Source organism: Calidris pugnax, unplaced genomic scaffold, assembly GCF_001431845.1.
Source record: "Calidris pugnax isolate Ruff unplaced genomic scaffold, ASM143184v1 scaffold32, whole genome shotgun sequence".
NCBI classification, from domain to species: Eukaryota; Metazoa; Chordata; class Aves; order Charadriiformes; family Scolopacidae; genus Calidris; species Calidris pugnax.
Genome location: NW_015090783.1, coordinates 892,416 through 919,629, shown reverse-complemented (window position 1 = coordinate 919,629; position 27,214 = coordinate 892,416). Strand labels below are relative to the sequence as shown.

Sequence of the window (27,214 nt, the reverse complement as noted above, 5' to 3'; positions counted from 1 at the left end):
CATCCCTCACCCCAAACCACCCACCTGCAGAGACCAGCTGGGCACTGGGAGCAGGACAGCAAAGGCAGGAGCAGGGAGGAGTTTTATCCTGGGAGTTTCCAGCTAATTAAGGCATTTTGGTCTCAGCTGACTCCAGCAAACACCAACGCCACCAGCTAATGGCGGAAGGTACCGGCTCAGGGTTGGAACTGTGGATGGCAGGTCTTCTTCTGAGAGAGCTCAACGGATGCGACCTCCTTTTTGGCAAAGGAGTGCAGGTTTTAAGGAGAAAAGAGGCAGGTTTTGCTTCTCCACGAGCTGAGCTGTCTTCATACTGAGTGGGCTCACCTGGCCTGAGCACAGCTGCTGAGTGGGGCTACAGGGGTGAGCACAAAGGTGAAGCCTCATCCTCAGAATTTAAGTAAAATCCCAATAATCAGCACGTGCAGGCAGAGCATGTCCATGACGTGCCTCAGTGGTCTTCTGGGAGGAGACACTGCCAGGGGAGCTACGAAGCTCTTGGTGAGGACCAGGTTGGGTCTGGGGTGCAATTTAAGGGTGAATCCAGCATTACCAGAGTGGAGCTGGGGGAGCTCAGCTGCCTCGTCCCAGGGCCTCACCCTAAACCCCTTCCCAGCCCGACGGGGGGCTAAACTCCCCATTTCTACACTTTTTTTTTTTCCCACAGGGCCTCACCCTAAACCCCTTCCCAGCCCAACAGGGGGCTAAACTCCCTGTTTCTACACTTTTTTTTTTTTCCCCAGTAACAGCACACTTTTTATCAAACTAATCTCAGCCAGAGCTCTCTGGTCCAGGATGATTTTGGCCAGGACTGTGTGCCCGAGCTGCAGAGGGTGAGCTTTTTTTACCTTCAAAAGAGCTACAAAGCTCTTGGTGAGGACCAGGTTGGGTCTGGGGTGCAATTTAAGGGTGAATCCAGCATTACCAGAGTGGAGCTGGGGGAGCTCAGCTGCCTCGTCCCAGGGCCTCACCCTAAACCCCTTCCCAGCCCGACGGGGGGCTAAACTCCCCATTTCTACACTTTTTTTTTTTCCCAGTAACAGCACACTTTTTATCAGGCTAATCTCAGCCACAGCTCTCCGCTCCAGGATGATTTCGGCCAGGACTGTGTGCCCGAGCTGCAGAGGGTGAGCTTTTTTTACCTTAAAAACAAATGCCCATGAAAACAAGAGACTGGATAGATGTTTTCTAACACTGAAACCCTTTCCCTCTTTCAACAGAAGCGGGAAGGGTAGAGAACCCGAGTGCCTGGGAAGGGCTCCACGTCAGGAATTCAGCAGCTGCCTGACATCCCCGAGGAGAGCACGCTTTGTGTCACACATCACAAGCCACAGCTTTGAGCAAGAACCACTTTAGGTGGCACCTCGGGGGCTTTTGGAGCAGCACAGGGGTAGCTCAGCCCCCCTGTGGCACCCCACATCAGCCCTTATTCCCCCCCCTTCAGCCCAGGAGCTGTGGGGTCCAGTCCTCATTTACCAATTAATATAGTTCAGAGTTTAAACGGGTCTAAAGCACATGGGACACCCCAGGGACTCGTGTGCCAGGACCCCCGTGTCCTCCCAGGGAGGCCCGAGCGCTGCTGGGGATTTGTGAGCAAAATTAATGTCTTCTTGGTGGTTTTAAAGTCCTGCAAACCAGGACCAACCAGAGATGGCCTGTGCTGAAAAACAGCTTTCCAACAGCCAGGTGACAACGAGGACTCATTTCAGAGACACCACTCTCTAGAGGAACATCTGAGTCCACGGGTAGTGCCTCAGATCTCACCGATCTTTTTCAGAGTAAGACACTGATGTTGGATTTGGGCACACGGCAAAAGGCATAAGATGAGGATTGAAGAGAACTCGGGTTTATCACGACTTGCCCTTTGTGGAGACCTCCAGCAAGGCCCAGCACCCTCCCCACTGCTGTGCCCTGTGGAGCTTTGGGGCAGCAGGAGAGGGCAGTTGGGCTGTGGGGAGAAGGGCCTCAGGGGGCTCACCTGAGGGCTCCCCATTCCACGTGTAAACCAGCTGTTCCTACAAGTATCATCTGGAAAAACAAAGGAAAAGGGCAGCTGCTGCTCTTTCTTTCCCTCCCTTGATCAAAAACCCTCCAAAAATGGGCATAAAACGTGCTTCTGAACCTCTGATCACAACCCGTACCCAGACCAGCAGGTCTTTCCTTCCGGTGGCTGCAGCGCAGGAGGAACGTTTCCACCTCCACCACCACAGTGCCATGGGACTTCCTCCAGCCCGAGCAGCCGGGCAGAACCCACAGCCCAGAATAGGCTCCTGTGTCACCAAAACTGCATTTGAGGAGAGAAAAAAACAAGTCACAGAGGAAAAAGGTGTGACAGGGTGACAGGCGGGACGACTGGTGAGCTCATGGTTGCGGGGAGGGGTCAACGTGTTTCTCTAGGCACAGGTCAAGTCAAAACGGGTTCCATGTGTGCACAATTATTCACCAGATCAATAAAAGACACCCAGGTGACTGCTTTACAAGGAGGGAGAAAAATTACAGAGCTATAAAGAAAACCCACAAACATGATTTAAAGGGTGAAAGTAAGTTTTTGAGAAAGCCTTTAATGGGCAATCTCTGACACCTAATCTAATGAGCTCATCAGAAGTTAACAAGAGGTGGTTTGATTAATTAGCTTTAGAGGGAGGATAAAAAGTCTTCCGAGGGAAAAAAGGGGGTTTGATTTGGCAGAGAAATACATTGAAAACCAAAATCTCTGGCTGGGGACTGCCCAGAAAACGTGTTCGTGTCAAAGCAGCTCAGCTCCCTCCAGAAGTGAAGGGAAACCCACCGAGGGGACACCAGGAGGGAGCCAGGGGTTTAAGGGAGCTGGGCACCTCAGTGACAGAAGCTCCTCCTTCAACACCAGACTCCACCAAGCACCACAAATTCACCACCACAGCTGAAGGGATGAGGACCAACTCCTGCCAAGGGTGAGAGCAGAGTGCCCAGAACTGGCACAGCACCTCAACCATCACCTTCAACTCAACCCACTTCAACTGGCGACACAGCCAGCTGTGGTAACATCTACCCAACTTCCCTTCTTCACCAAGAACTTAGAGTTCTTTAACTAAGAACCAGAGGGAATTGATCTTGTCCTCAGCTACAAACCTCTTCAAGAGCAAACCCCACTTGGAACACAGAAGGATGAAGAGGAGCAGAGATGAGCAACTCCTCCCACACACTGTACCTCTGGGACCCACTGCACTTCCCCAACCACGGGGCTCCAAAACCAGCTCAGACACCAGCACCTTCCCTCACCCAACTGGGCTCTGACTTGTCCCAGTGCTCTGGGGGCTCCACCTGCACCCACCCCCTCTGGTGGGAGGGTGCCTGCATTTACGGACAATATCTGCATTAAAGCTCCAGAAGCAGATCTGGATCCAACTCTCCTGGTTAAAAACATCCCTCCAGTGCTTGCAGCTGAGACAAATCCAAACCAAGAATCTGTGGGTTTCCAGAACAATTTATTTATCTAAGTCAGGTCCTCCGATAGCAGTAGTGTATACGTTGTGATAAACCCACACTGAGAAGATTTAACAATTTCTTCATTTAATAAGTGATTTTTCACTACATGGTATTGTACACTGTCATCTGTTCAAAAAAGATTAACAGTTTTTTAAAAAACAAGATTCTGTGAGAGATTTATATAAACCGGTGATCAACGCCTCTGGTTGGCTTATCAAGCTATTTTCTAGGTTCCTCTGTAGAACAGAGTCCTCAGGCTAAAGCAGAAGCCCACTGGGGCAGATCTAGAACCTTCTCCGTCACTCCCATCCTTCTGACACTGGCTGCCACAGGACTCGTGTCCCTGTAAAAGGGTCCACTTGATCCGACATACGGAAACTGTACAAAAAATGTTTTTACTTTTACCAGGAATAGAATAAACAGCACAGCATTTCTACTCGCTATTTCAAGCCAGGACTTCCTTTTGTCTCCAGGAGGAAGGTGTGACTGGAAAGCCCTGACAGCTCTGCCTGGTGGGTCGTGTACAAACAGTTTTCTAAGCGAACTTTGGCTTCAGGAAAGAGACACAAACACTTAAAATAATGGCTTTAATTGTCATTTGAAGTATACGGAGGGGGATGCGTGTCTGAATTAAATATACATCATACCAGTGACGCTGGCAAAGTTGAAGGTTATTTCTAATGTTGACAGCAATAAAACTAACGTGTACATGACGAGACATTAAAAGAAAAGCAATCCCTTTAAAACAAAATTTAACGTAAAAAAAAAAGTTCACAGTGGTTTGTATAAACAGTATGTAATTTCTGACAGTAACAAATTTCTACTCTCACAGCACACTAGTGCCCTCTTTAGATCCTAAAGAAGAAAACAAGCATTTACACTACTCATTGTACAGATTCAGAAAGTCAGTTGTACAATTACCCATAATGAGAGGAGGAGATGCTGTGGAGTGTACAGCTGTAACACCAACGAAAGGGGAGGTTAAAACTCTTTTCCTGGGAGGGAGAAAAGTCTTTCATTCGCTGTTACAACCAGCAAATGCCATTCATCAAATCAAAAGGAAAACCACAAACACATTATCTATTTTGAGCAAGCTGAACGGTACACATTACAGTTTTAAAAATGGAGGTTATATACTATAATACAAGTCCCAACAAGGCAGCGCCAAAGTGACTATTTCTTTGCTTGTTTCGTGATCATACCCCGGGGAGGCGTTACGGGTCTGCTGGAGTTGGGCTTCTTTTTCTCTGCAGGTTTCAAAATCTGAAAAGATAGTTCAGTCATTTAGCAAAAAGTTTTAGCTTTCTGACAAACAAGGAATTCACTAGTCAAGGCATTACACAGGTCAAGTGGACAAGTCATAAATGTGCCAGTAAATAAATGTTTCCCACACAGAGCTGTGACAGGGCCTATGACTGGGGAGCCCATGGCAATGGAATCAGGCTAAGAGAGCTTTGCTCACATGATTTAATTCTGGGGTGAAACAGTTTATCTACTCGTACCACATACTTATCACAATTTTGAAGACACGAGTGCAAACACAGCCCTGTCTACATGTGATACCTGTCAAGATCTATTTGAAACAAGCATCATGGCCTCCTAACAGTAAAGCATCAATACAAAACAGAGCAAACGTGAAGTGTGATTACAGTAACCAGGAGGTAACATCTCCAGATACCGTACCTGAAAAGAGCACATTAGAGTTTCATCCACACTCATCATGGCACCCGCATTATCAAATTCTCCACAGTAATTTGGGGCAGAAAAGAGAGTTACCAATTGCCTTTTTGCAAAGAACTCATACCCATCTTCAACAACCTTTAGAGAGAAAAGCAGAAATATTAGACTGGACAATTTCTTCCTGCCAAGGTGCAAAGCAGCTTTAACAGAACCAGCAGCTGAAAAACTGGCTACATCTAAGGAATGCGAGTTCCAAACTTTTAGACCACAACAGGAAACCATCACAGGACCCACTTCAGCAACAGGGTCCATCAATAATGAGACAAACTGGATTCTGCTAGATTCAAGATAACCTTGTTCAGGAATCAGAGCCTCAGTTTGTATACATTAAAAAAATGTTCATTACAAGGGTTGTTAAACATTGGGATAAGTTTTCAGAGATAGAAATGTTCATTACAAGGGTTGTTAAACATTGGGGTAAGTTTTCAGAGATAGTATCTCGATCCTTGCAGATATTTAAGATTTGGCTGGAGAAGATGCTTAGCAAGCCAGGCTTACACTGGTTTGTCCTGTGTTGAGCACAGGCGTGTAGGGTTGGACCAGATGATCACCTCAGGTCCCTTTGAACCTGAATTATTTTGTGGTTTAATGTACAAAATTAAGATACCTGATGAGCTCTACATATGAGATCCAAATCATGTTTATGGAGAAACTTAGCAACCACTTCAGCACCAAATGTGAAGGACACTCCTCTGTCATTTTCACCCCATCCTAAGACATCCTTGTCAGGGTCAGACCACAAGAGATCACAAAGGAGACCTTGATCTGGTACATCAGTGGGGCGCATAATTCGTCTTATCTGTTCCATTGACTGAAGGTCTGGTGACAAACCTGTTCAGGGTTAAGACAGAGGCGTTCATGTTTTGGTCCAACTTCAGTCTGCAAGACCCAGTAAAAATAACTTGCATTCAAACTGATTCACCATTGCAATTTTACGTAGTTCACTGGCAATGTTAACCCACGCTTTCTTAATCCAGCATTTGTTTTAAAGCTTTTGTAACAGAAGACAATTCACTTTCTCTAAGATTTACTGGAAGCAAGATAAGCAAAGCTATTTCCACATTTCACAGGATTACAATAATCTCACTGTAAGATTTTGCAAGTGACTGTTAAAAGAGCTGTTAAGCAAAGGAGGCATTAATACTAGAAATCACAGGGTATGTTTATTTTAACGCTCAGGCCTAGTAAGATGAAATACAACATCAAACAGACCCCATACCATTTTTCATGGATACGTCTCCCTGGGCAACTGTAATTACTTGCAAGTGATAGAACATTTAAGGTGCAATATGTATTTTAGTACTTGGAAAACTTACATGAAGCAGGTATCACAGAGCATACCAGAGCCAATTGCTACAAATGAAACTCCAAACCCGTCAGGTTGAACGGTGCTTTGAGCAACCTGATCTAGTGAAAGATGTCCCTGCCCAAGACAGGGGGGATTCTACTAAATGATCTTTAAAGGTGTCTTTTAGATGTCTTTCAACCCAAACCATTCTATAATTCTGTGAAAACATACATTCTACTAAATGATCTTTAAAGGTGTCTTTCAGATGTCTTTCAACACAAACCATTCTGTGATTCTGTGAAAATATATGTTTTCAGAATGTACATAAACCCCCTAGTCATATAAGTCTAAAAAACCTACAAGGATTCTTTACTCAAAAGGAGAAGTCATTAAATATACCTTTTGGTATAAAACGAAAAGCAGATCATTGCGTCTGAAGTTACAAAACTACCGGCTCAATGATTCACAAAACTGACACTAATCAAGCTCAACCCCACCTCATACATGAACCAAGACAGAGAAAAATCCCTGCTGTTCTGAAGCTCCAGCAACATAAACATGACATTGCCATGACTGATACTAGAGTATTACAGTTTCTCAAATACCAAGGAACTGTTACTTACCCCCATGACAGCAGAATATCTTCTCATCCACAATAGCTGCAATTGGTAAACAGTTAAAACAGTCCGTGAATGTTTTCCACAGCTTAATGTTGTATCTCCTCTTACCTAGAAGACATTTTAGAGAAAAAAGAGTCAATATGCTTTTCTAACACAACTACAACCAAACCAACATGGCTGCCTTAAGTTTACGAAGACTTCCAACAAGTTAGCATTAAAGCCTATACAAAATTTATCTTCTCTGAGATCGGATGACACACTTTACTGCTCATAAGAAAGTTGCAAAGGTCTCTCTCAGTGTGGGAGGACACTCTGAAGCGGCTCTGAGTAAAGCACAAGTCTGTTCAACAGAACAACATACCACTGTTGGCAGCCAGACTCTTCAGTCCCAACTCTGCTTTGGAAAATTACCCCTTGGAGAATTTAATCAATTTCAAAAAATCCTGCCATTTGCTGTTTTGTGTTTTTGTTGTTGGGTTTTTTTGGTTTTTTCCCCCCAGGGGAAGAGAACAATTCTTGGAAAGCACATTTTCTTTAACCTTCTGCTAGTGCTTTACCACACAAAGTCTCTCTAGGCAAAAGAAAGAGGACTGAAAAATGAAACTGCTACACTTTTACTTTCAAAAAGACTCTCCCAACAGATATGAACCCTGAACATATTTGTGATATATGACTAAGCCTGTGATTAATGTCTGAGGAGTCAACTCTGAAACCCCACACGTCTTTGTTTCATTGCCGAAGACGACGACGACATGGAGAGCACATCTTGTAAGCTACACGCCACATATGTCCCAGAACACAAGTTGTGAGAATGCTTCAGTGCACAACACATTTCACAGTTTAATCTCCTCTACATTATCTGGATTTATTAAGTCACACCTTTTGAAACATGAACATATAGTTCTACTTCACAGCTAAATTACTTGTTATACCAGGGTAAGGTCTATGTATGGTCTCCATCACAAGAGACTCTACCGTGCTCTGCGGTGACAGAGCTGCTGCATTAACTGTGTAGCAACACCACGTTTCTTCAAAAGGAGAGCTCATGGTGCCAGATACACACAAGAACATTTCTTCATTAAAAGGGTGACGCACCAGTTCAAGTAACAACTTCTACAGCTGAAGCCACCTACTGAAAGAGCAAGTATCTGGTGCTCCATCCAAGCACGCATCACGCTGAAGGCTTCACGCATGCTTTGCCCCATTTAGCAAAGGAAATATTATAAATATTATTAGTTTTGGACAAAGCAGCAGCACAACACAGCAGGACTGCATCCAGAGAAGGGCAAAGTCTTTTTTTTTTTTTTTTTACATTATAAAGTTACAGGTCTTAATATGAAGTAGACTGCAAGCACTGTAACATAACCACAGTAAAGCCCAGCCTATTCTCCAAGTTAAAACACAAGTATATGTCATCATCATCCCTCAGATGAAAGAGACAGCGGTGAGCTTTTGTAAAGCACATCAAATAAAACTGTCTCATCTGACGACCAGCGACCAATAAATACAATTATCCACTTGCATGCTGCTTTGTACTGTGAGGACTGTAGTCCCACAGGATCAGGGAAAGGACACATTTCCCTCAGCCCTATAGGCTAACGGCCCCCCTGAAGTGGGCAAAGGGAACTGCAAGTTAGGAAAGAACCATTTAACACTGCAACACTAACACTCCTACCCTGCTTCTCCAAGCCAAAGATGCACACATCATCCGTATTACTTACATTCATCATAAAATCCATAAATTCTATTGATGCTGGCACATTCATGGTTCCCTCTGAGGAGGAAAAAATTCTCTGGATATTTAATTTTGTAGGCCAATAGAAGACAAATTGTTTCTAAAGACTGTTTTCCTCTGTCAACATAATCACCAAGGAACAGGTAGTTGCTTTCTGGTGGAAAACCTCCATATTCAAAGAGTCGCAGCAAGTCATAGTACTGTCCATGGATGTCACCTGTCAAGAGTATTCAGACACAACATGTAAATGACCCTTTGCTACATTCTTTGATTGATTCTAGAGTAAGAAGGACAAAAGCTTGCAGTTAGATACTGCCTACAGCATACTTCAAAATGACAGTTTATCTTTATGTATATAAAATGATCACACTCTGAAGGTTGACATTATGTAATGCAATGGCTAACTGCACTAAGAGGAAATATGTAGCCACTCAAAAATATTCACATGCATGTAAAACAAAATCAAGATTTCAAGAAACCAACTGCGTGTTCAAACGAACATCTGACACCTGCTTAAATCCTTTACTTGACGAGCGGCTGTGAGATCAGAAACCTTTACCTCATTTTTGGTATTTCCACACAACATTAGTAGTACTGATGGAAAACTGACCACTTGGGGGACTTGCTTTCCTTTGTACTACCTCTGGTGTGCTCTTGAAACACTCAGTCATTCAAATTCTAGCTGTGAAGTTGTATCAAAAATGAAATTGCAATTTCTGCCTTTGATTTAAATCATGGTTTTGCTTCTGACAAGCAGAACACTAAATCATGGTTTTAGACTACCAATGTTATAAATACTGAACAAGCTACTTCAATTTGAAGTAAATCCTCAGAGTAGGATAAGATACTATTTGCTGGAAGCTTTTAAAAGTGCATTTATTGAGGCTTTTATTTTGCTATTCTTCATTCTTTTAGCATAACTAGAAATGTATGTGTGCGCAAAATGAGCACCACTATGTACAAGTACGGTGAAACCAAACGAGAAGGTAATTCCAAGAAACAGTACACAAATATAAGCTTCCAGCAGGATTTGAAAATATTGTCAAAGCACTGTTCAACTCTGAACAGCAGCTACAATAAACTCCTGTGGTTCTCCTTTGTTTCCCCTTGTTCAGTCATGACTGGAACAAACATTATTTCATTGATACAAAAACTCCTTTCCAAAGCTTCATGTGAATCCCTTCCCAAGAGACCTGGTGAAACTGGACCAGTTACTTTTTCGCCTTGAGTGATTTTGGTCCCTACTGCAATTCCCGTGTTTGCTACCTCCTCCTCAACTCCTCTGCCCTAAGCATCCAGGAGGGTTTTATTTTCCCTTTACTTCTTAGTTCCACTGTTAATAAGTGAGAGTAGCATCTGGCATTTGTTCTCTGCTTAAGGTCTGCATTTACCTGACACCCCCGTGCCCCCAAGCATCAAACCATAATCACAGGACTCACCACATATTTTCAGTGGAGCTTCAAGTTCTAGTAGAATAGGCTGACTCAGAAAGATTTCTCTGGATTTCAAGCACAGTCCTCTGATTTCATTCTCTTGAAGCTGGACATTTTTGCCTGGTTTTGATCCTCGCACTGTCAGGAGGAGTCAGAAGTCAGTTATCAAAATCAACAATATCCCTAGTGTTATTTTAAGAGCCTGACTAAATGCCACGGTAATACAGAATGAGAAGATAACAGGGTAGTATCAGTCTGCTGAGGTGGAACTGCACTGCCATGTTACCAGAGAAAGGGTAGTGTGTTCTGTTTCAGTTGTATGTTACTTTGATTTAACAGAATTCATGGCTCAACACTTCCCCCGTTAAATGTCACATTTTAAATAGCATCAGTTTAGTTCTATTTAGTTATAAAACCTATCTTGGACAATGTGACTATATATATATATTTTTTATGAAGCAGTTATACACTTGTTCTCCGGAAAGCTGTCTGAACTTGACAACAGGAAGCCTCCCATTTAATCATCACTATCATAGCTCGGCTGTGCAAGCTTCCAGAAAACTATCATATAACCTTGCCCAAGACAGTATCTGAAGAAACAAGAGTACAGTGCCAATAAATACTGTACTGCCCCATTCCACACCGCCGTGAGCAAACAGGGAAGAAAAATAAGGATATCATTAGAAGGTCAGAACTATAAGTAAGGAAACGCTTTTGGATCACAAATGACAAAACACCTCTCCTTATCATTGTCTTTGAACACAGCAAAAGACAAACGAGTAGAGAGCTAACTCCCAGCCTCAGACCACCCTCCTCCCCAGCCCCACTCCTTCAAACTCCCCCCCTCCTTTATTACTGTTTCCATCTCTCCCACTGCAACAATTCACAATAGTTGGTTCCCTTCAATATCCATCAAAGCTTTCTTTCCTAGGCTGGACATCTGGACAAGGACACCAGCTTGGCCTGAACAAGTTTCTACAGCACCAGCACAGCTTTCCCTCCATTTATCTGTTCATACACTACCTCCCTCTCCCCAATTTCTGTTGCCTAGGAATACAAATGGCAGCAATTCTGTAACTACAGCTAAATTGCAAGCAACAGCATTTATCAGGGTTAGGATAAGACTAAATAAAAAACCGTGATTATGCCATTACTAGTGAAGCTGCTTATATTTTTATTTCGTGTCAAGAACACTGACAACACGGAGCACCGATAAGGCTGAAACAAAAGCCCTTTAGCAAATTCCAGTAAGATTATGGAATAAGAGCAGTCATCTTCTACAAGGTAACCCATTGGTTTAGCCGCATCAAAGCCAGATGACCTCAGAACCTTAGCCTCAGATGCCTGGAAACGCTCTGACAACACCTTCAGAAGTCACTACACTGGTGATGTTGCCAGTTAGGTGACTGTGTCCAACTCATAAGGCACTGAGACTGAAGAATGTATGCTCTTATCCAAAAAGGCTTGGCCATTAGATGCAAAAAACACAAGCTCCACACCCTTTCAAATGCAAGAACCTACGCAATGTTAACTTCATGAATTCCTAAATTACCTTTTAAATACCATTTCAGTCTAATACTCTTGATACTGTTTAACCTCAGACTGAGATATCTGGAAGGTACAGATGACTCAAATCTCCGAACTGTCACTATGGGCCTTGCACTACATGAAATCAAGAAGTGAGACCTGCAGTATGAAAGGACGGGGCAGAGGCAGGCTCTGGGCATGTTTTAGGAAAAGACAGAACAAAACCGTTTTGTTCTGAAGGGATTAGAGTTTCTCATTAACGCAATTTCCTACTTTTGTGCAAGCTTCTAATCAAGAGTAGAAAACATTGTTCAGTCAGCATGTATCTTATCTAGATGAGGAATAAAATGATTGTGTAATATCCATCCATAAAATCAAGTGTCATTGGACACAACCTCTACCAGCACTTAGAGTTGTACAACCCAGCATACTTCATATTGACTCCCATGGTGGCACAGGCTGCCCTACAGAATCACTGACAATATCCTAAACCACAGGAGCTTTCTTCAAACTAGCTTCAAAATTAAACTTTAGTTCAAATTACAGTGCATACTGACAGTGACATTAAGCTAATTGTAGGTCAAAAGTCATGGCTTTAATAATGTTATCTTTCAAGCAATACATGCTCCTTTATTATTCACTGCCTATGTATTATCACTCAACACTGACATTACATGGCAACACTGGAATTACCACTAAATTTCATGTGTTCCATTAAAATATTCGAAGTAATGAAGCATATAAATGGAAGTTAAATCTTTGTCACAGCAGTTTATCATGCATGAAGCTTTTCATCCATACAGTAATTTTTTCATCTATACAGTAATTTTCCGAACACTCCTGAGCAATGAGCAAGTTACTCAAAATGCCAAATATCCAGAAGCAATAAAGAACAGAAATTTATAGAATAAAGTAATCAGTTGGCTGAATTATAAATGTTAAATTTTCCCCTACAATTCACCTTTGTTTTTGAGATAATATAATATACTTGCATTTAGTTTTCTGAGAAGCCAAAAAATCTAACTTTCCATGATTTAGTCTTGTTAGAAATTGCTAAAACCAAACCCCATCTCATATCCATAAATTAAGAAGTATAAAAATTATACAGACTACGTAATGCACTGAGTCACTAAAGCTCATGAATAAAGCATATGCATTCATTTTTGCTGAGGATTAAATGAAAATCTGAAAACCGACTGTTTCAGATACAAATTTCTTATGTTTCTCCAATACATTTTCATTGAACCAGGATAATCTTCATGCAGTATTAGTCATCTGCTTGTAGAAAACCCTGACAAGATAAAATGATGTTTTGTTGCAGTTCACAAACTCGCTAGCACAGATACCAGAAGGATGAAAGAAGAACAGGACAATTTGATTCACTTCTGTAGCACATTGCTTGCCAATGACATTTTGACCACTTTCATCCAACATGGAATTGGTACAGAAGAAACCAGAGTGTTCAGTTTCTTCTAACATTGACCTATATAGCCCGAAATGCTGGAGAAAATATTTTTGGCTTTAAAGAATCAAATATGCAGAAGTGTGTGTTGGTTTGAGAAATCTATATTTTTAGCGCAAGGATTTTCTCATCCGCAATGAAAGAACTGGCAAGGAAATGCAGGATGTTCAGTCTGAATGATTTCTTAAAAGGTTTCTCCGAGTCTTCAAGTTTCTTAGTCCACTAAGAAAGGCAAAAATAATATACTATGAAAAATATGTGGTGTTTACAGTTTCTTTTCTCCGCTTTGGACCAAAACAAGGCAGCTTGTACAGATCAGACAGTACAAAACTAATTGGCAGCTTGGTCATAAAGTCAAAAGAGCAGCTCAATAGTACTGTACATTCACGTTTGTTCTTTCAATGCATAAAAAATAACCTCTCAGAAATGACAGTCTGGAACTGACAGTGGAACAAGCTAAAGATTAATGAGTCGAGGAAAAAAGTCAGCCCATTTCAAATAATATTTTATTTATGTCGTCTCAACATACTGCTGCACTATTTCCAGACAGTAATATATTCCCATCCTCTTTTAGGCAGAGATGCCCCTGTTCTTAGAAAACATTTTTCAAGAGCTTGAATTTCAATGTCCAGCCTGGCAGTATTCTGAGATGTAAAACCTTCTCCACTGTACAAGTATGAGAAGTTTTGGAAAAAATAAGCTTCCCACTGGATGGAAAAGACTACAGAAAAGATCCCTACCTGGAGCCTGGAATATCTCTGCAGAGATACTGACTTGAACATCGGTTCCAACTATGAAAATTAAGCTTGCTTTCCAAGACAAGGAGGAAAACTGCTGGAAAGCAATAACAGACACCGACTCTAAAATGAAGGCACGTTATGAAGAGAGGTGAGTGCAGTGCGACAGCCGCCCAGCAGAGGGGGAAAAGGAAGTAAAGGGAAGAAGAGCAAGACCCGAAGAGCACCCCTGTCCCTTTGGTGCAAGCAGAGCTAGTACAAAGCTCAGCTGCAGCTGCCAGGAGTTAAAACGCTGCTTGACATCCAGGACAACTTTTATCCATTTCTCTGTGAAGGGTAAGTGGGTCAAGAACTGTGGGATCTGGAACATAAAACAGATGATCACATGCACGCAGAGTACAAGAGACTGACTTCTATACCGTGTCCCATCACCAGCATTTTCCCATATGATCACATGCACGCAGAGTACAAGAGACTTCTATACCATGTCCCATCACTAGCATTTTCCAACGGTCAGTTTGATGCCACAGAATCCTTTAACTATGCTATTATAAAACTGAGTAAATCACCTCATTCAAGGTTAATAAGAAAGGCATGGATACTTAGGGAAGTATTAAAAAAATAGCAGAATATTAAAAAATATCAGAAATTTCAGTGATTGAAACACCTAATTTTCCTTCAGTACTGCATTAATAGAAGTAGTTGTAATGCTGTCAACTGAAGTGGGCAGAGTCAAGTTCTTGTACAGAATATGTTTTAAAAAAAATAGTCTATCAGCAGGTCAGTTCATTTTTTGGCTGATTAAACAAGTCTCCCAGTTCTACCATATTTTACGTTCAGACGTCTGCAATCCTAGAGACACATCCAAAAATACTGCAGGTTGTTTTTAATCTTGTTTCTAGCAGTTCCTGATGACAGTTTCACATTCAGTTTTGCACCATAGGCACAAAGGGAATAAATAACTTGAAAGTAGTTGATGTAAAAAAGGCTTTACTTCACTGCAGGCATTACCAACTTTGATCAGATCATTTCAAATTCAAAATTGAAACCGAAAAGCAACTCCTCAGTGCCCAAGCCTCTAAAAAAGAAAAAGTTCTAGTCTACTTTTTAGTATGACAGAAGTTCACAGCAGCATTATCAAACAGAAAATTCTGCATGACTGTAAAATTTTCATCCCGTAACATAATTCCACATTGGAGAGAGCTTTGTAGCAACAGGTCCTCACACTGATCACAAACACTCAGAGATGATAAGTTCCTCCACTTCACTGACTGGGCAACAAACACAGAATTTAACTGACTTATCTGAATCCACAGCAGTGATAGGAAACTAATCCTCGTCCTCCAAATGGAGAGCTCCCATTACTAGAAACTGCTGCAACAGAGCAGGAAAGAATTAATATTAAGCTACACAAACTATTAAATACATGGTTTGAGGTCAACAAGTGCTGCTTGTCTATTAGAAACTTTACCACAGTATCCTAACTCATCAACAAGTGAAATCTGACCACATTTCAGATTAAAATCGGTGAGAATCAGACAGACATCTCAGTATATGAAGCTATACAGAAAGCAAGGCTTCAGACCCAATCAATGCTGTGTTTAGCAGAAAGGCGAAAAAAAATAAATCAGAACTGCATTTGTAAGAAAGTTTTCTCTGTTGTCAGCAAAAGTTTATCCATACTCTTTGACTCAACTATTTTAATAACTCTTTCCCCATTTAAATCAAATTAGAGAGAATATCTCCTTGACAGCCATACAACAGGCTTTATCAGGAATAGAAATCTGTGGGTGTACAAACAGCAAAGTTTGAGGATTTGGAGTCTTTTTGCCGATTTTAGCGCACTAACCAGGATTTCAGGTTGCAGAATGGCTACCACCATTCTAGCCTCACATGGCTTTATCCAAAGTAGCCTCCATTCATTACTTAGTTTTCCATTAACAGCATTCGAAGAGGCTGCAGCACAGGAAAAATTTTTCAGAAACGTATTTTAACTTGGGTTTCACTGATGTATGTTGAAATTGTGTTATTTTACCCTGTTATTTATCATTACCATGGTTAGACCAGTGCATTTCAATCCTGTTTTCTAGATATGTTACTATGAGCTCCATTTTCAAACGAGACCCTACTTATCTGTGAAAAGCTGCCAATGCAGTAGATGAAGGAAACTGATAAGGGGCTGAAGTTATAAGAACAACATTCTGACGTGCCACGGAAAGGAAGCCATGCTCACACTCAGGGAACCTCGGGGTTTGTCACTCATTCCTTGCCCCGAGCTGAGCAGGAATGCTGCCATTTCCTGGAACCCTTTCCATGACCATGCCACTGATTTTTCATCTCACCTGGAGCTTCTTGTCTATGGGCAGCTTTGGCTTCGCAGCCACGCTCAGAACCATGAAGTTACTGCCTGCAATACTCCTCCAAGAAAGAGAGAAATCTGCTCTCACATTTGCCCCTTCTTATTCCTCAGCAAAGTGAGTTAGTTCCATAAATATTTGAGTCTTTGTCTACTATCAAAGACACTTAGGGAATATTTCAATACTCAGTGCAGGATGCTGTCATTTACTATACTTTAGAAGCCTTATTTCTGTGAAAAACTATTGTTAGTAGAATTACTAAAAGTGACAAAAATAGACAACCTGTACTCATCAAATTGTTCCTAGCAGAACACAACCCTCATTAGTAAAGTAATAAATACAAATTCGATTACAGAAAAAAACCCATCAGTATGTTCAATGTTTTCACTGAAAGTTTTTCTGAGGTTAACAATGTTACTGAAAAATGTTTTTTGTGACATTTCAATGCCAAATGGCTCTGTACTACAAACATCTGGAGCAGGAGAGACTCTTCAAATATTTACCTTAGAATGAGAAGCTAAATATATACTTCTGGGCCTTTTGAAGAATAAAATAGTAATTTCAGCTAACTAGCCTAACCTGGGTGGAAGAGTATCAAATATTTGGCAGAAAAGCAAGAATAATGTTATTTCATCGGAGAAGTCAGTCAGCTAACTAGCCTAACCTGGGTGGAAGAGCATCAAATATCTGGGGGAAAAGCAAGAATAATGTTATTTCATCAGAGAAGTCAGTGTAGAAAAAAAACTAAAACCCCCCTCACAAATACATTATTAATGCCCTATATTAAGAACAAAAATGAGAGTAATTTATGTTCACCCTTGAACCACTTCGCTTTACCTCGACCACTAGACTAGACTCACTACTGACGTAGCTCTCTTGGTCTCTTCCATCAGTGCAATGCTAAGGCATATTATAAAACAAATACCTGCTTAAGCATGTCAGTGCAATGCTAAGGCATATTATAAAACATAAATACCTGCTTAACCGTATTTTCTCACTGATTTGAAATACTTCATCAAGTATCTCCTTAATACTTTGGTTCATTACCTTTAAAAAGGAAAGGATAACGTCCCCTGTTCATATAACTTGCATTTTACTAGCAAAATCACCTGAAGTGAACTGTTACAAAAATATATAACAGTTTAAAGACAGCTGTAATGGAATTAATTTCTTTAAAAAGAAAGTTGCACAAAGATTTGGGCAACTCAGTTTGAGTAAGCTGATTATTAAAGCATGAAAACACTGCAAAATCTGTTTAAGTATGATTTTAATCTGTGTGCAACCTTGTCTGAAAAGCATATAACTCGAAACAGAGTTCTGGTACAGGCACAGCGGACTTTGTATAACATACTCTGCAGTTGTTCTACCAGAACCACACTGAAAAATAATTTCTTTTTTGCTCCAAATCTAAATAGGATGAGAATCCTTACACATACTCCAGGTATTTTTTTCCCTCCATTTAATACCATGCAGATCTCCACCTTAGAAGTTCAGTCCTGTCACTTATGTAGCCAGACTGTAATAATTTCAGAGAAAGGATGAGTCAAGTACATTTTAAACAACCAAAGCAAATGGCATTTCCACAGCAATTCACACAATTTAGCGCTCTATCAAAAATGCAGTGTTTGCTAAAATGACATACCATTTTGCCCTTTTAAAAAAAAAAAGAAGTATAAAAATGACAGACTGCCACAAAGGTCAATCATTACTCTGTCTGGCAAAGATGTTTATAATAGACATTTAATAAGCCACAAAAAAAAAGCACTATCATAGGTTACTAACATTGGTAATTGTTTTAAATATTGAAAGACAATCGTTGCCTCAAGGAATCCAAAATCCCAGCTGAAATGTCAATAAGAAAAAAATTTCATTTCAGTTCTGGCAGCTGACGCAACCTCAGGTAATATCTTTAGTTGCACGAACCATCTCTGAAAAGATCTTGTCAGAACATCTTTTGAAGCCTGATTTATGAACTCTCATCTCCTCCAAATGTATAATATGGCTATAAGCTGGGTAAGAACATATTGACACAGTACATCTTACTACTTTTTGAAACTTTAAACAAATCATTCAAAATCATTCAGATCGCTTTCTAGGATTATCTTATTCCATGTTTTTGATATTAAGCACTTTGACTTCGAGAAAATTGCACTACTAACACTAGGGGAAATCAAGTAAAAATTGTAATACCTGCAGTAAAACTGAACATGCATTAATATGTCACCAAACACATGACACACAGGAGCTGACAACTACAAATTGTACTACTAGAGTTTCAGGAAAATCGTGGTCTACATTTATGAAGGGAAGCCTTTAAATAATTTAAACCAGGGCAGTTTAAATTGGTAACAGGCAAAACCCAAAACGGATCAGAGGAAAAGCCCTACGTACTTTTACTTATTCTAGTTCAATAATCCCATAATACATCTACAGGATTTTTAACTCCAAATAATTTCTAGAGTAGCACTACTGTTCCTCTGCCTGACCTTTTGCTTTCCAAGCCATTACACAAGCAAAATCTTGTAAGAAGGAAAGGGTGTAATATCACTGAAAGACATTTCTTCACCATTTCTCTCAGCAATGTCCCAGATGACTTTGTGCCAAATGGAAAAAAGTTAAATCCCTGACCAAGCTCTTCAAGCCTAAATCCAGATGAGATGCCTGCCCTGACATATGTGAAACAAGGCTGGATCGGGGTAGCTTCCTTCTCTGAATAATTAGGATTTTCCTTGATGCCTGCAAGAAAATTTGTCATTGGCGACTTCTCAGCTTTTTGCCCTAAAAAATAAAGATCAGTCAATAATTCTGGTCCGACACTGACCCCTGCAACCGAAGGGATGATGCTGAAGACAGCCCCTGCAACTTTTAAGCCTTCCTTTGATTTACAAACTCCCATGCAACTCTCTTAACCCGAAGCACTAACAATACAAGACAATAAGCCCTTCTACAGACTGTCTGAAACGCCAAAACCCAACCCTCTATTCGCACCTAAGAAGCCACCATATGTTACGAATTAAAAGCCAAAGTCCTATGGTAGCATTAATCCAAGCAGCCCATCAAAGCTAAAACCACAGTATCTTGAAACCCTTGCAAGTCTCCTCCCGACTTTCTGAAAAGCTGCCTCAGCAGACTCTTTAAACACGCTAGGGCTTCTTTCCAGAGCCCTCCGACTACCCAGGCGAGCACAGACCCCACGTGCACGTGTGGAAGGCAAGAGAACACCCCGGGTTTTTTCTAAAACACTTTCCTACGAAAACTGTACTATATTAAGCATCTCCTTAGCGCTGCAGGGGAGAAGGAGGGCAGCCGGCCGGTCCCACCACCGCACCGGGAGGATCAGAGGGCTCGGAAACACAGGGGCTGAGGGACATGTCGGGGCTGAAGGGCAGAACCGCCCGGGCCGGCGGCGGAGGCGAGCCCCGGGCAGACAAAGCGCCTCAGCGCCCCCCTCCATTTTGGTCCCCCCCGAGCCCACCGGGCGGGCAGGACGCGGTGCATCCCCCGCGGCGGTGCCTGAGGTGGGACCACGGAGGCGCCGCACGGGCGGGCTCCCTCCCGGGCACCGGCCCGGCCGCCCACCCACCCCACGGCCACCCGCCCCGTGCCTTCCCCGACCCTCACCCTCCAGCAGCCGTTGGATGATGCTGTCGATGTTGAGCTTGTCTATATCCGCCATCGCCTCTCAGCGGCCGGGCGGACCCCTCCCCGCGGCTCCCCTCCCTCGCTCGCTGCTTGGCCGGCCCGACTTCTCTCCTCGTTCTGTCTCGTTTTTTCCCCTTCCTCCTCCTCCTCTCCTCCCCGCTCTCCTTCTTCCCTCTCTCTCTCTCTCTTCCCCCCCCGCCCCCCCCTCGACCGCCGGTCTCAGCAGAGACACAGCACTGAACAAAATGGCCGCCGTCTCTTCAGCGAGCTCGGCCGGCGCAGTGATACTACGAGCGCGAGGCGGCTCACCGGAAACCCTTTATAGGCCGGGCGGGAAGAGCGGGGCGGAGAACACAACGCGGCCGTTCCCCTCTCGCGGTATCCTTCCGCTACACGGGAGCTGAAATAGTGCGGCGGTGCCGCCTTCCGGTGTTGGGGCTGCCATAGGGAGCGGTCTCGGTCCGCCGTGAGCTAGACCAGCAGGCCGTTTGGTGTCCGCCGATGGCGGGAAGGAGTGGCTGGGGTCGGGCTTATGTCAGTGCTGCCTCCTCATAGGACCTGCTCGGAAGCTCTGTTGCCTCCTCACCTCGGCAGGCATGAGGGGTGCGTTCCCTCTCTGCATAATGACAACTTCTCCAGCCCTAAAATAGGGTGAATGACTCCAAAATGAGACCTGCAGCTGCCATCTCCCCTCACGGGGTGCTGCGGCCTGTGAGGGGGAAGGCACATGGGGCCATGCCACCGGTGAGGGGTCCCGGTGAAGGTGGTGGTGGCCCCTTCCTGCTCCCTGTGGCCCCCGGCCTGCAGGAGACTGATGGACCCACTCTTCGTGGCCACCACACTCTGGCAGAGCGTGTCCTGGTGCCCGGTCGCTGCTGTGAGCTCCTGTCCCAGCTCGTTCACCGGGGTTCCTGCAGCCTGAGCAAGGCCTTCAGCTCCAGAGCAGCTCCAGAGAGGCGGCTCTGCCCCTGCCAATACATAACAAACATACAGCTCTTAAATCCTTATGGATAGAGAAATAAGCCTACTCTTTCAAGAGCCTCTTGCTATTTTATTTCACGCTTCTGCTATTACTCTATACGTAGCTACAGCTTGGCTACAAGCAAACGAGGTTCTGCTTGTAAATTGGGTTGCATTCGCAAGGGAGATGGGCTGTGCGGGCCTTGCGGGCTCCCTCCCGGGCACCGGCCCGGCCGCCCACCCACCCCACGGCCACCCGCCCCGTGCCTTCCCCGACCCTCACCCTCCAGCAGCCGTTGGATGATGCTGTCGATGTTGAGCTTGTCTATATCCGCCATCGCCTCTCAGCGGCCGGGCGGACCCCTCCCCGCGGCTCCCCTCCCTCGCTCGCTGCTTGGCCGGCCCGACTTCTCTCCTCGTTCTGTCTCGTTTTTTCCCCTTCCTCCTCCTCCTCTCCTCCCCGCTCTCCTTCTTCCCTCTCTCTCTCTCTCTTCCCCCCCCGCCCCCCCCTCGACCGCCGGTCTCAGCAGAGACACAGCACTGAACAAAATGGCCGCCGTCTCTTCAGCGAGCTCGGCCGGCGCAGTGATACTACGAGCGCGAGGCGGCTCACCGGAAACCCTTTATAGGCCGGGCGGGAAGAGCGGGGCGGAGAACACAACGCGGCCGTTCCCCTCTCGCGGTATCCTTCCGCTACACGGGAGCTGAAATAGTGCGGCGGTGCCGCCTTCCGGTGTTGGGGCTGCCATAGGGAGCGGTCTCGGTCCGTCGTGAGCTAGACCAGCAGGCCGTTTGGTGTCCGCCGATGGCGGGAAGGAGTGGCTGGGGTCGGGCTTATGTCAGTGCTGCCTCCTCATAGGACCTGCTCGGAAGCTCTGTTGCCTCCTCACCTCGGCAGGCATGAGGGGTGCGTTCCCTCTCTGCATAATGACAACTTCTCCAGCCCTAAAATAGGGTGAATGACTCCAAAATGAGACCTGCAGCTGCCATCTCCCCTCACGGGGTGCTGCGGCCTGTGAGGGGGAAGGCACATGGGGCCATGCCACCGGTGAGGGGTCCCGGTGAAGGTGGTGGTGGCCCCTTCCTGCTCCCTGTGGCCCCCGGCCTGCAGGAGACTGATGGACCCACTCTTCGTGGCCACCACACTCTGGCAGAGCGTGTCCTGGTGCCCGGTCGCTGCTGTGAGCTCCTGTCCCAGCTCGTTCACCGGGGTTCCTGCAGCCTGAGCAAGGCCTTCAGCTCCAGAGCAGCTCCAGAGAGGCGGCTCTGCCCCTGCCAATACGTAACAAACGTACATCTCTTAAATCCTTATGGATAGAGAAATAAGCCTACTCTTTCAAGAGCCTCTTGCTATTTTATTTCACGCTTCTGCTATTACTCTATACGTAGCTACAGCTTGGCTACAAGCAAACAAGGTTCTGCTTGTAAATTGGGTTGCATTCGCAAGGGAGATGGGCTGTGCGGGCCTTTCCCACTGTTCACCTTGCCTCTCTGATTAAATATTGTTTAATTGCTTTATTTACTCCTGCTTTAATTTGCAGGGACGGCTGTGGCAACCCCTTTCCTCCTCCCCTCCCTTCCCCGCCTGCGTTGCTCCCACTCTTCATGCCAGATTCCTCCTGCCGACAGTTATACAATATTCACAACAGCTTATTGCCCTGGCGGGGCCGGAGCAGAGTTCGGGTTCCTGAGGGCGATAAAGTAAAGGACATGCCATCTCAGCACACCTCGGATCTGGTGAGAGGGAGGAGATAAGAGAACGCAGAGTCTACCCGGAGCGCAGGTGCTCGCCCCTTGCAAAAACACAGCTTCAAACGCTCCACTTCCCCGAGCGAGCGCTTATCGTAACGAGCACGCCCCAGCCCGATACGCTAATCTTAGTCACGCTGGTGTAAGCCCAAAGTAACCCCGTTGAAGACAATAGTTACTTAAGATTTACTTCAACGTGACGGCCTTTGCCGATTTACATCGGTTTCTGTGCTGCACCTTCCTGGGGAGCAGCTCCTCTCCTGAACTTTTGCACCAAATGCTTTCCTTCTCTTTCGAATCCTTTCTAATTCTGCAGGGACAGTTGTTCTCTTGGACTTTGCTGAATTATTTAAAAAGGGAAATTGGTCCTGTGTTTTCAGAGGAACCTTCCTGGCCTTGTTTTCCTTGCTGGAAATCATCTTATCTCATCTTTCAGCTGTTACCCCCTTTCCAGGGATGAGTCCTGCGAGGATGTGAGCACTTTTTTTGGGTTGCTGAGTTCCTTTCACTCCTGTGAATGCTCTGGGAAATGGGATGGAGGGGCAGAGCTCAGCACCTTCCAGGGTGTGACCCAGGAGATAACACCTGGGAATTCACTGGAAAGCACCATAACTTCTGGAAGGAAGGATCCAGCCCTGCAAAAGAGACCGATTGGGGCAAAAAATGTATCTTACTTGCTGAACCACATCAGACAAGGTCCAAAGCGCTGTCAATTCTTGTTAAAAGAGGCGTAGCCAAAGGGAAGGGAAAGAAATGACAGATAAAGGGGAGTCTGTTGAGGCCCCGTCATCACCTTAATAACCAACGTGCTTTATTTACTACAGCTCCCCGTCTCGACAGCAGCCGCCGGTGCTCCCTGTCCGGTTCAGAGGGGGCTGTATTTGTGCACAGGGTCTTTTGCTTTTATATAAAAAATAAGGAGATTTACTTAACAGCAGTAAACTCTGCGACAGGCCAGAGATATTAAAATGCCACTGCAAAATTATCTTTCTAATAAGCTAACTTTTTTCTGCTGGAAATAACCAGCCTCGCCCCACACTGGCTTCTCTGATTAGAAAAGGGACCCAGCCGAGGTGTTATAAATATCCTGAAACTATTTTGCTCTCTGGTGTTGCTTACAACAACGATTTATTTCTAGAGGGGGAACAATCAGGGAAATCCCTTTGTCCTTAAGCTCCGCACACAGGCTTGAAGCATTCCGTAATTTTGAAGCTTGTCGTTCATATATTCCCCCCTCCTTCTTTCTACTTGTCTACAATTTGCCTTCTAGTTTGCTAAATACACGATGATGTACGGTTTATCTCTCTCGCAGCTCTGAGACCTTTGTGTCTTTTCCTCCTCCCCCCACTCCATGAAATTCCACAAATAAATCACTGCTTTGGTAACATTCCTTGGAAGCCTCCCTGTAACATATCTTTCCCCACTGATTTGTCGCCGCTACCTCATGCGCATGTCGCTTCTGTTTATCGTACGGTTGCTCATAATCTGGCTATGTTTAAAAATACATATATTATATATATAATACCCACCTACAAACAGGAGCAAAATAAGGAATTTTTCATTATTGTTCTGTACATATATATACATAATATATACACACACATACATACAGGGTGCATAATATAATATGTATATACATCGTATATACGCACACATGTACGTGTATGTATATGCAGCTAATAATGAAACGCTCCTTATTTTATCCCTGTGTGTAGGTGGATCCTAAGAAATGCGAGTCACCCACACTTCCCCTTGCCTTAGATTACATATTTGCTAAGTCCGTGAAATTCAATGTGTTTGTGTACATTTCAAACAAAGATCTACACGGACTGTTCAAACACTGCGAAAACAAGAACGGGTGACTTGTGGGTCAAATGTTATTTTTCCTAAAGCGATACACAGCCCCCATTTAAATGTTTTCGTAGCTCCTACTGTTTGCCTCCATATTTCCTTGTGTTACAATCAAGATAAACCTTTTCTGTGTGATTCTTGCCTCTGATGGCTAAAATATTTTTCTGACCTCCAGGTTTCAGATGCTGCAGAGTTTTGGGGTGAGAGGGTGCCAATTTGTCGGACAAAAGAAGAGCAGCTGGAACATGCCACGAGGCTGATCTGGAGATGTAGGGGTCCGTGTCCTGTTTGGAAGGGAGTTGATGACGCACAGGCAGGTGTTTTTTTAGTGTCATATTTTATTTACAAAATATACACTGCCATGATCTCTCTCCAGCAACAAAACCAGCCAACTGCGGCCAGGCGGGACCTGGCGAGGAGCTCAGGGCTCCAGCGCCTCTGGCTTCAACCTTGGGGCTCATCAAGGACTCAAACCATGTTTAGAAGCTGAGTGAAGCCCCATCCCCAGATGGCCACCAGCAGGATGCCCACCAGTGACTTTGTTACCCTCTCTCTTCTCATTCATACACCCTGCACACCAGAGCCAGGCCTTCATTCCCACCGAGCTGAACGCTTTGCAGTCTCAACAGCTGGTTTCCGTCTGAAAGCTCCAACAGAAACTGTCAACAACAGTGACAAGTCCATTTCAAGTTTGTTAAAATCACATTTTTGATAAAGAATGTTAAAAGATTCTGCTTGAAAAATCTTGAGACGGGCTATTTTGACATGGGAAAAATGTGATTTGCCATTCTTCCCCTCCTCCTACTTCTTTTTTTTTTAATTTGTTTGGTGAAAGTTGATGTACTTCAGGGGTTTCTGATGACAGGTATTTCCAAATGGAAAAACATTCTGTTGGTGAGTTTTGGAAGGTTCATAGGACAATAGGATTTTTCCGCTATAGCTATCCGGATTAAGAAAATGCATCACATTCCACCTCCTCGGGGTGTTTCTTATATGAATCTGAGTTTTAAGGCTAGAGCAGGCACAGGAGCCATTTGGAGAACTAGTTGATGGACGTGTCCTGCCCCTACTGAGCATCCCTGGGCACAGGTGGCACAGGTCTGCTCCGTGGCTCAGAAAAAAGAGGAGAAATGGGGCTAAAGGAGGCTTTGTCCTACTTTAAGCGGAGAGCAGCCGTAGTGGATCAGTTGACGCTGCTTTGGCAAGGAGCGGAGCCTCTGTCTTCCCCTCTTTGGTCAGGAATCTCCACACTCTGCCAAAGCCTGAGTTTCATAACGGGCTAAAAAGCTCTTGCAGGTTTCCGTGGGGCTCAGCTGAGCTGTTCATGGAGGGGTAAAGGGAAAAACACAGGTGGCAGGCAGTGCTACACATCCAGGAAAGGGCTTTTCCACCCTTCTTCAGCTGGTTTATGGTGGGCCAAGCATGATTTCTCCTTGCTTTGTGGGGAACAGAGAGACTCTGCACTGCTCACCTCCGTCTGCCTGGAGGTGGTTACAAAGGGATGTGAATTGTCCCATGGTGTGGAGCAGACCTTGCAAGGTGGGTAGGGGCAACTGCTTCTCAGAAAGATTTAGTGGGACAATTTTGTGTAGCTTCAGCTTCATGTGGCTTGAAGAAAGCAGTTCATGGATGTTCCTCCTTGCATTGGCCAGAAATGGACATTAGCAGCCTGAGATATGGCTGGCTCCTTTGCTTCCTCTGGTTTTACCCCAGCTACCTCTTGCTTCATGGATGAGCTGCTTCTCTAATTAAAACCGAAGAAAAAGGAGGACCAGGAGGGCTGCAAGGGGAGTGGGAAAGTGAAAATAAGATGAAGGTCAATTGATTTGCTCTTAGTCAAATGGCTGCTGTGCCTCTGTGGACCCCAGTGGGAGACACACCACTGAATACGAGAGTCAGAAGTGAGAAAGAGATCTTCCACGCACCCTGGGGATCCCTAATTCTGCTGGGGATTTTGAAACGTGGATAAAATACGTGGGACATCCCACCTGCAGGTGGCTGCAGACTTCCCAAAGCTGGTGCACCGAAGCTTTCCCAGGCCTGGGACAGGGAAGAAGTGGTCAGGGGACAGTGGCTTTGCTGGTCCAGGTTCTGTTTTCTCTTACGCTTCTGCAAATCCAGAACAATCCCACTGACGGCTCTGGGACACCTGGGGTTTCTGCTTACGTGGTCCACTGTGGAGGTAGCTGCCACGTGTGCTTATTTATTTGTTTCTGTTCTCACCTCCTCCTTGCTGCTCGCTGCTGGCGAGCCTGGCAGGCTGTCAGGAACTGGGCTGCTCTTACCTAATGTTGCACCAAAATCGGTAAGAAAGGATTCAGGGGAATCCATGGCTGGGATCACCTTTGATGTCTCAATTCCCTTATGTTTTTTTTGTCCACATCCCTCAGGACTGGGCATAATGTGGAGGACCAGGTCTCCAGCCACAACACTTGGTGAATGCTGCCGCAACCGCCTACAAGAGCAGCATCTCCCAGGTCCCCGAGAGAGTGTGGCCAGAGTTCAAGCCTCTATAATTAATGGCAATTACCCAGTCGAGGGAGTAGATACGAAACTGATTTAACTCATCTGAAATCCTCAGCCTGAGTCACACTGGGCTGCGTCCTTGGCTCAGCTGAGCTGCACCCATGTCCTGACGATGCTCGACA

General features: G+C 44.5%; 1 protein-coding gene across 2 annotated transcripts; it reads right to left on the bottom strand.

The window, feature by feature from the left end:
- Nucleotides 1–3,447: 3,447 nt before the first annotated feature.
- PPP1CC (protein phosphatase 1, catalytic subunit, gamma isozyme) lies at nt 3,448–21,424 on the bottom strand. Of its 2 annotated transcripts, none has more exons than XM_014963996.1 (7): nt 21,250–21,424; nt 10,288–10,419; nt 8,835–9,065; nt 7,117–7,221; nt 5,813–6,036; nt 5,149–5,283; nt 3,448–4,728 (listed from the first exon to the last, which is right to left on the bottom strand). In XM_014963996.1, exons 1-7 carry the CDS (start codon nt 21,302–21,304, stop codon nt 4,639–4,641), a joined length of 972 nt encoding a protein of 323 aa, XP_014819482.1. In that variant the 5' UTR covers nt 21,305–21,424; the 3' UTR covers nt 3,448–4,638. The 2 variants fall into 2 exon arrangements, with proteins under 2 accessions (XP_014819482.1, XP_014819471.1); XM_014963985.1 differs by lacking the exon at nt 21,250–21,424 and adding an exon at nt 19,986–20,297.
- Nucleotides 21,425–27,214: the final 5,790 nt, after the last annotated feature.

Excerpts from the sequence above, each read along its gene's own strand:
- PPP1CC (XM_014963996.1), bottom strand. The coding sequence starts at position 21,304 with ATGGCGGATATAGACAAGCTCAACATCGACAGCATCATCCAACGGCTG. Across the intron at positions 10,420-21,249 it reads CATCCAACGGCTGCTGGAGG|TGCGAGGATCAAAACCAGGC; the intron begins GTGAGGGTCGGG and ends TCCTCCTGACAG. Across the intron at positions 9,066-10,287 it reads AGCTCCACTGAAAATATGTG|GTGACATCCATGGACAGTAC; the intron begins GTGAGTCCTGTG and ends TACTCTTGACAG.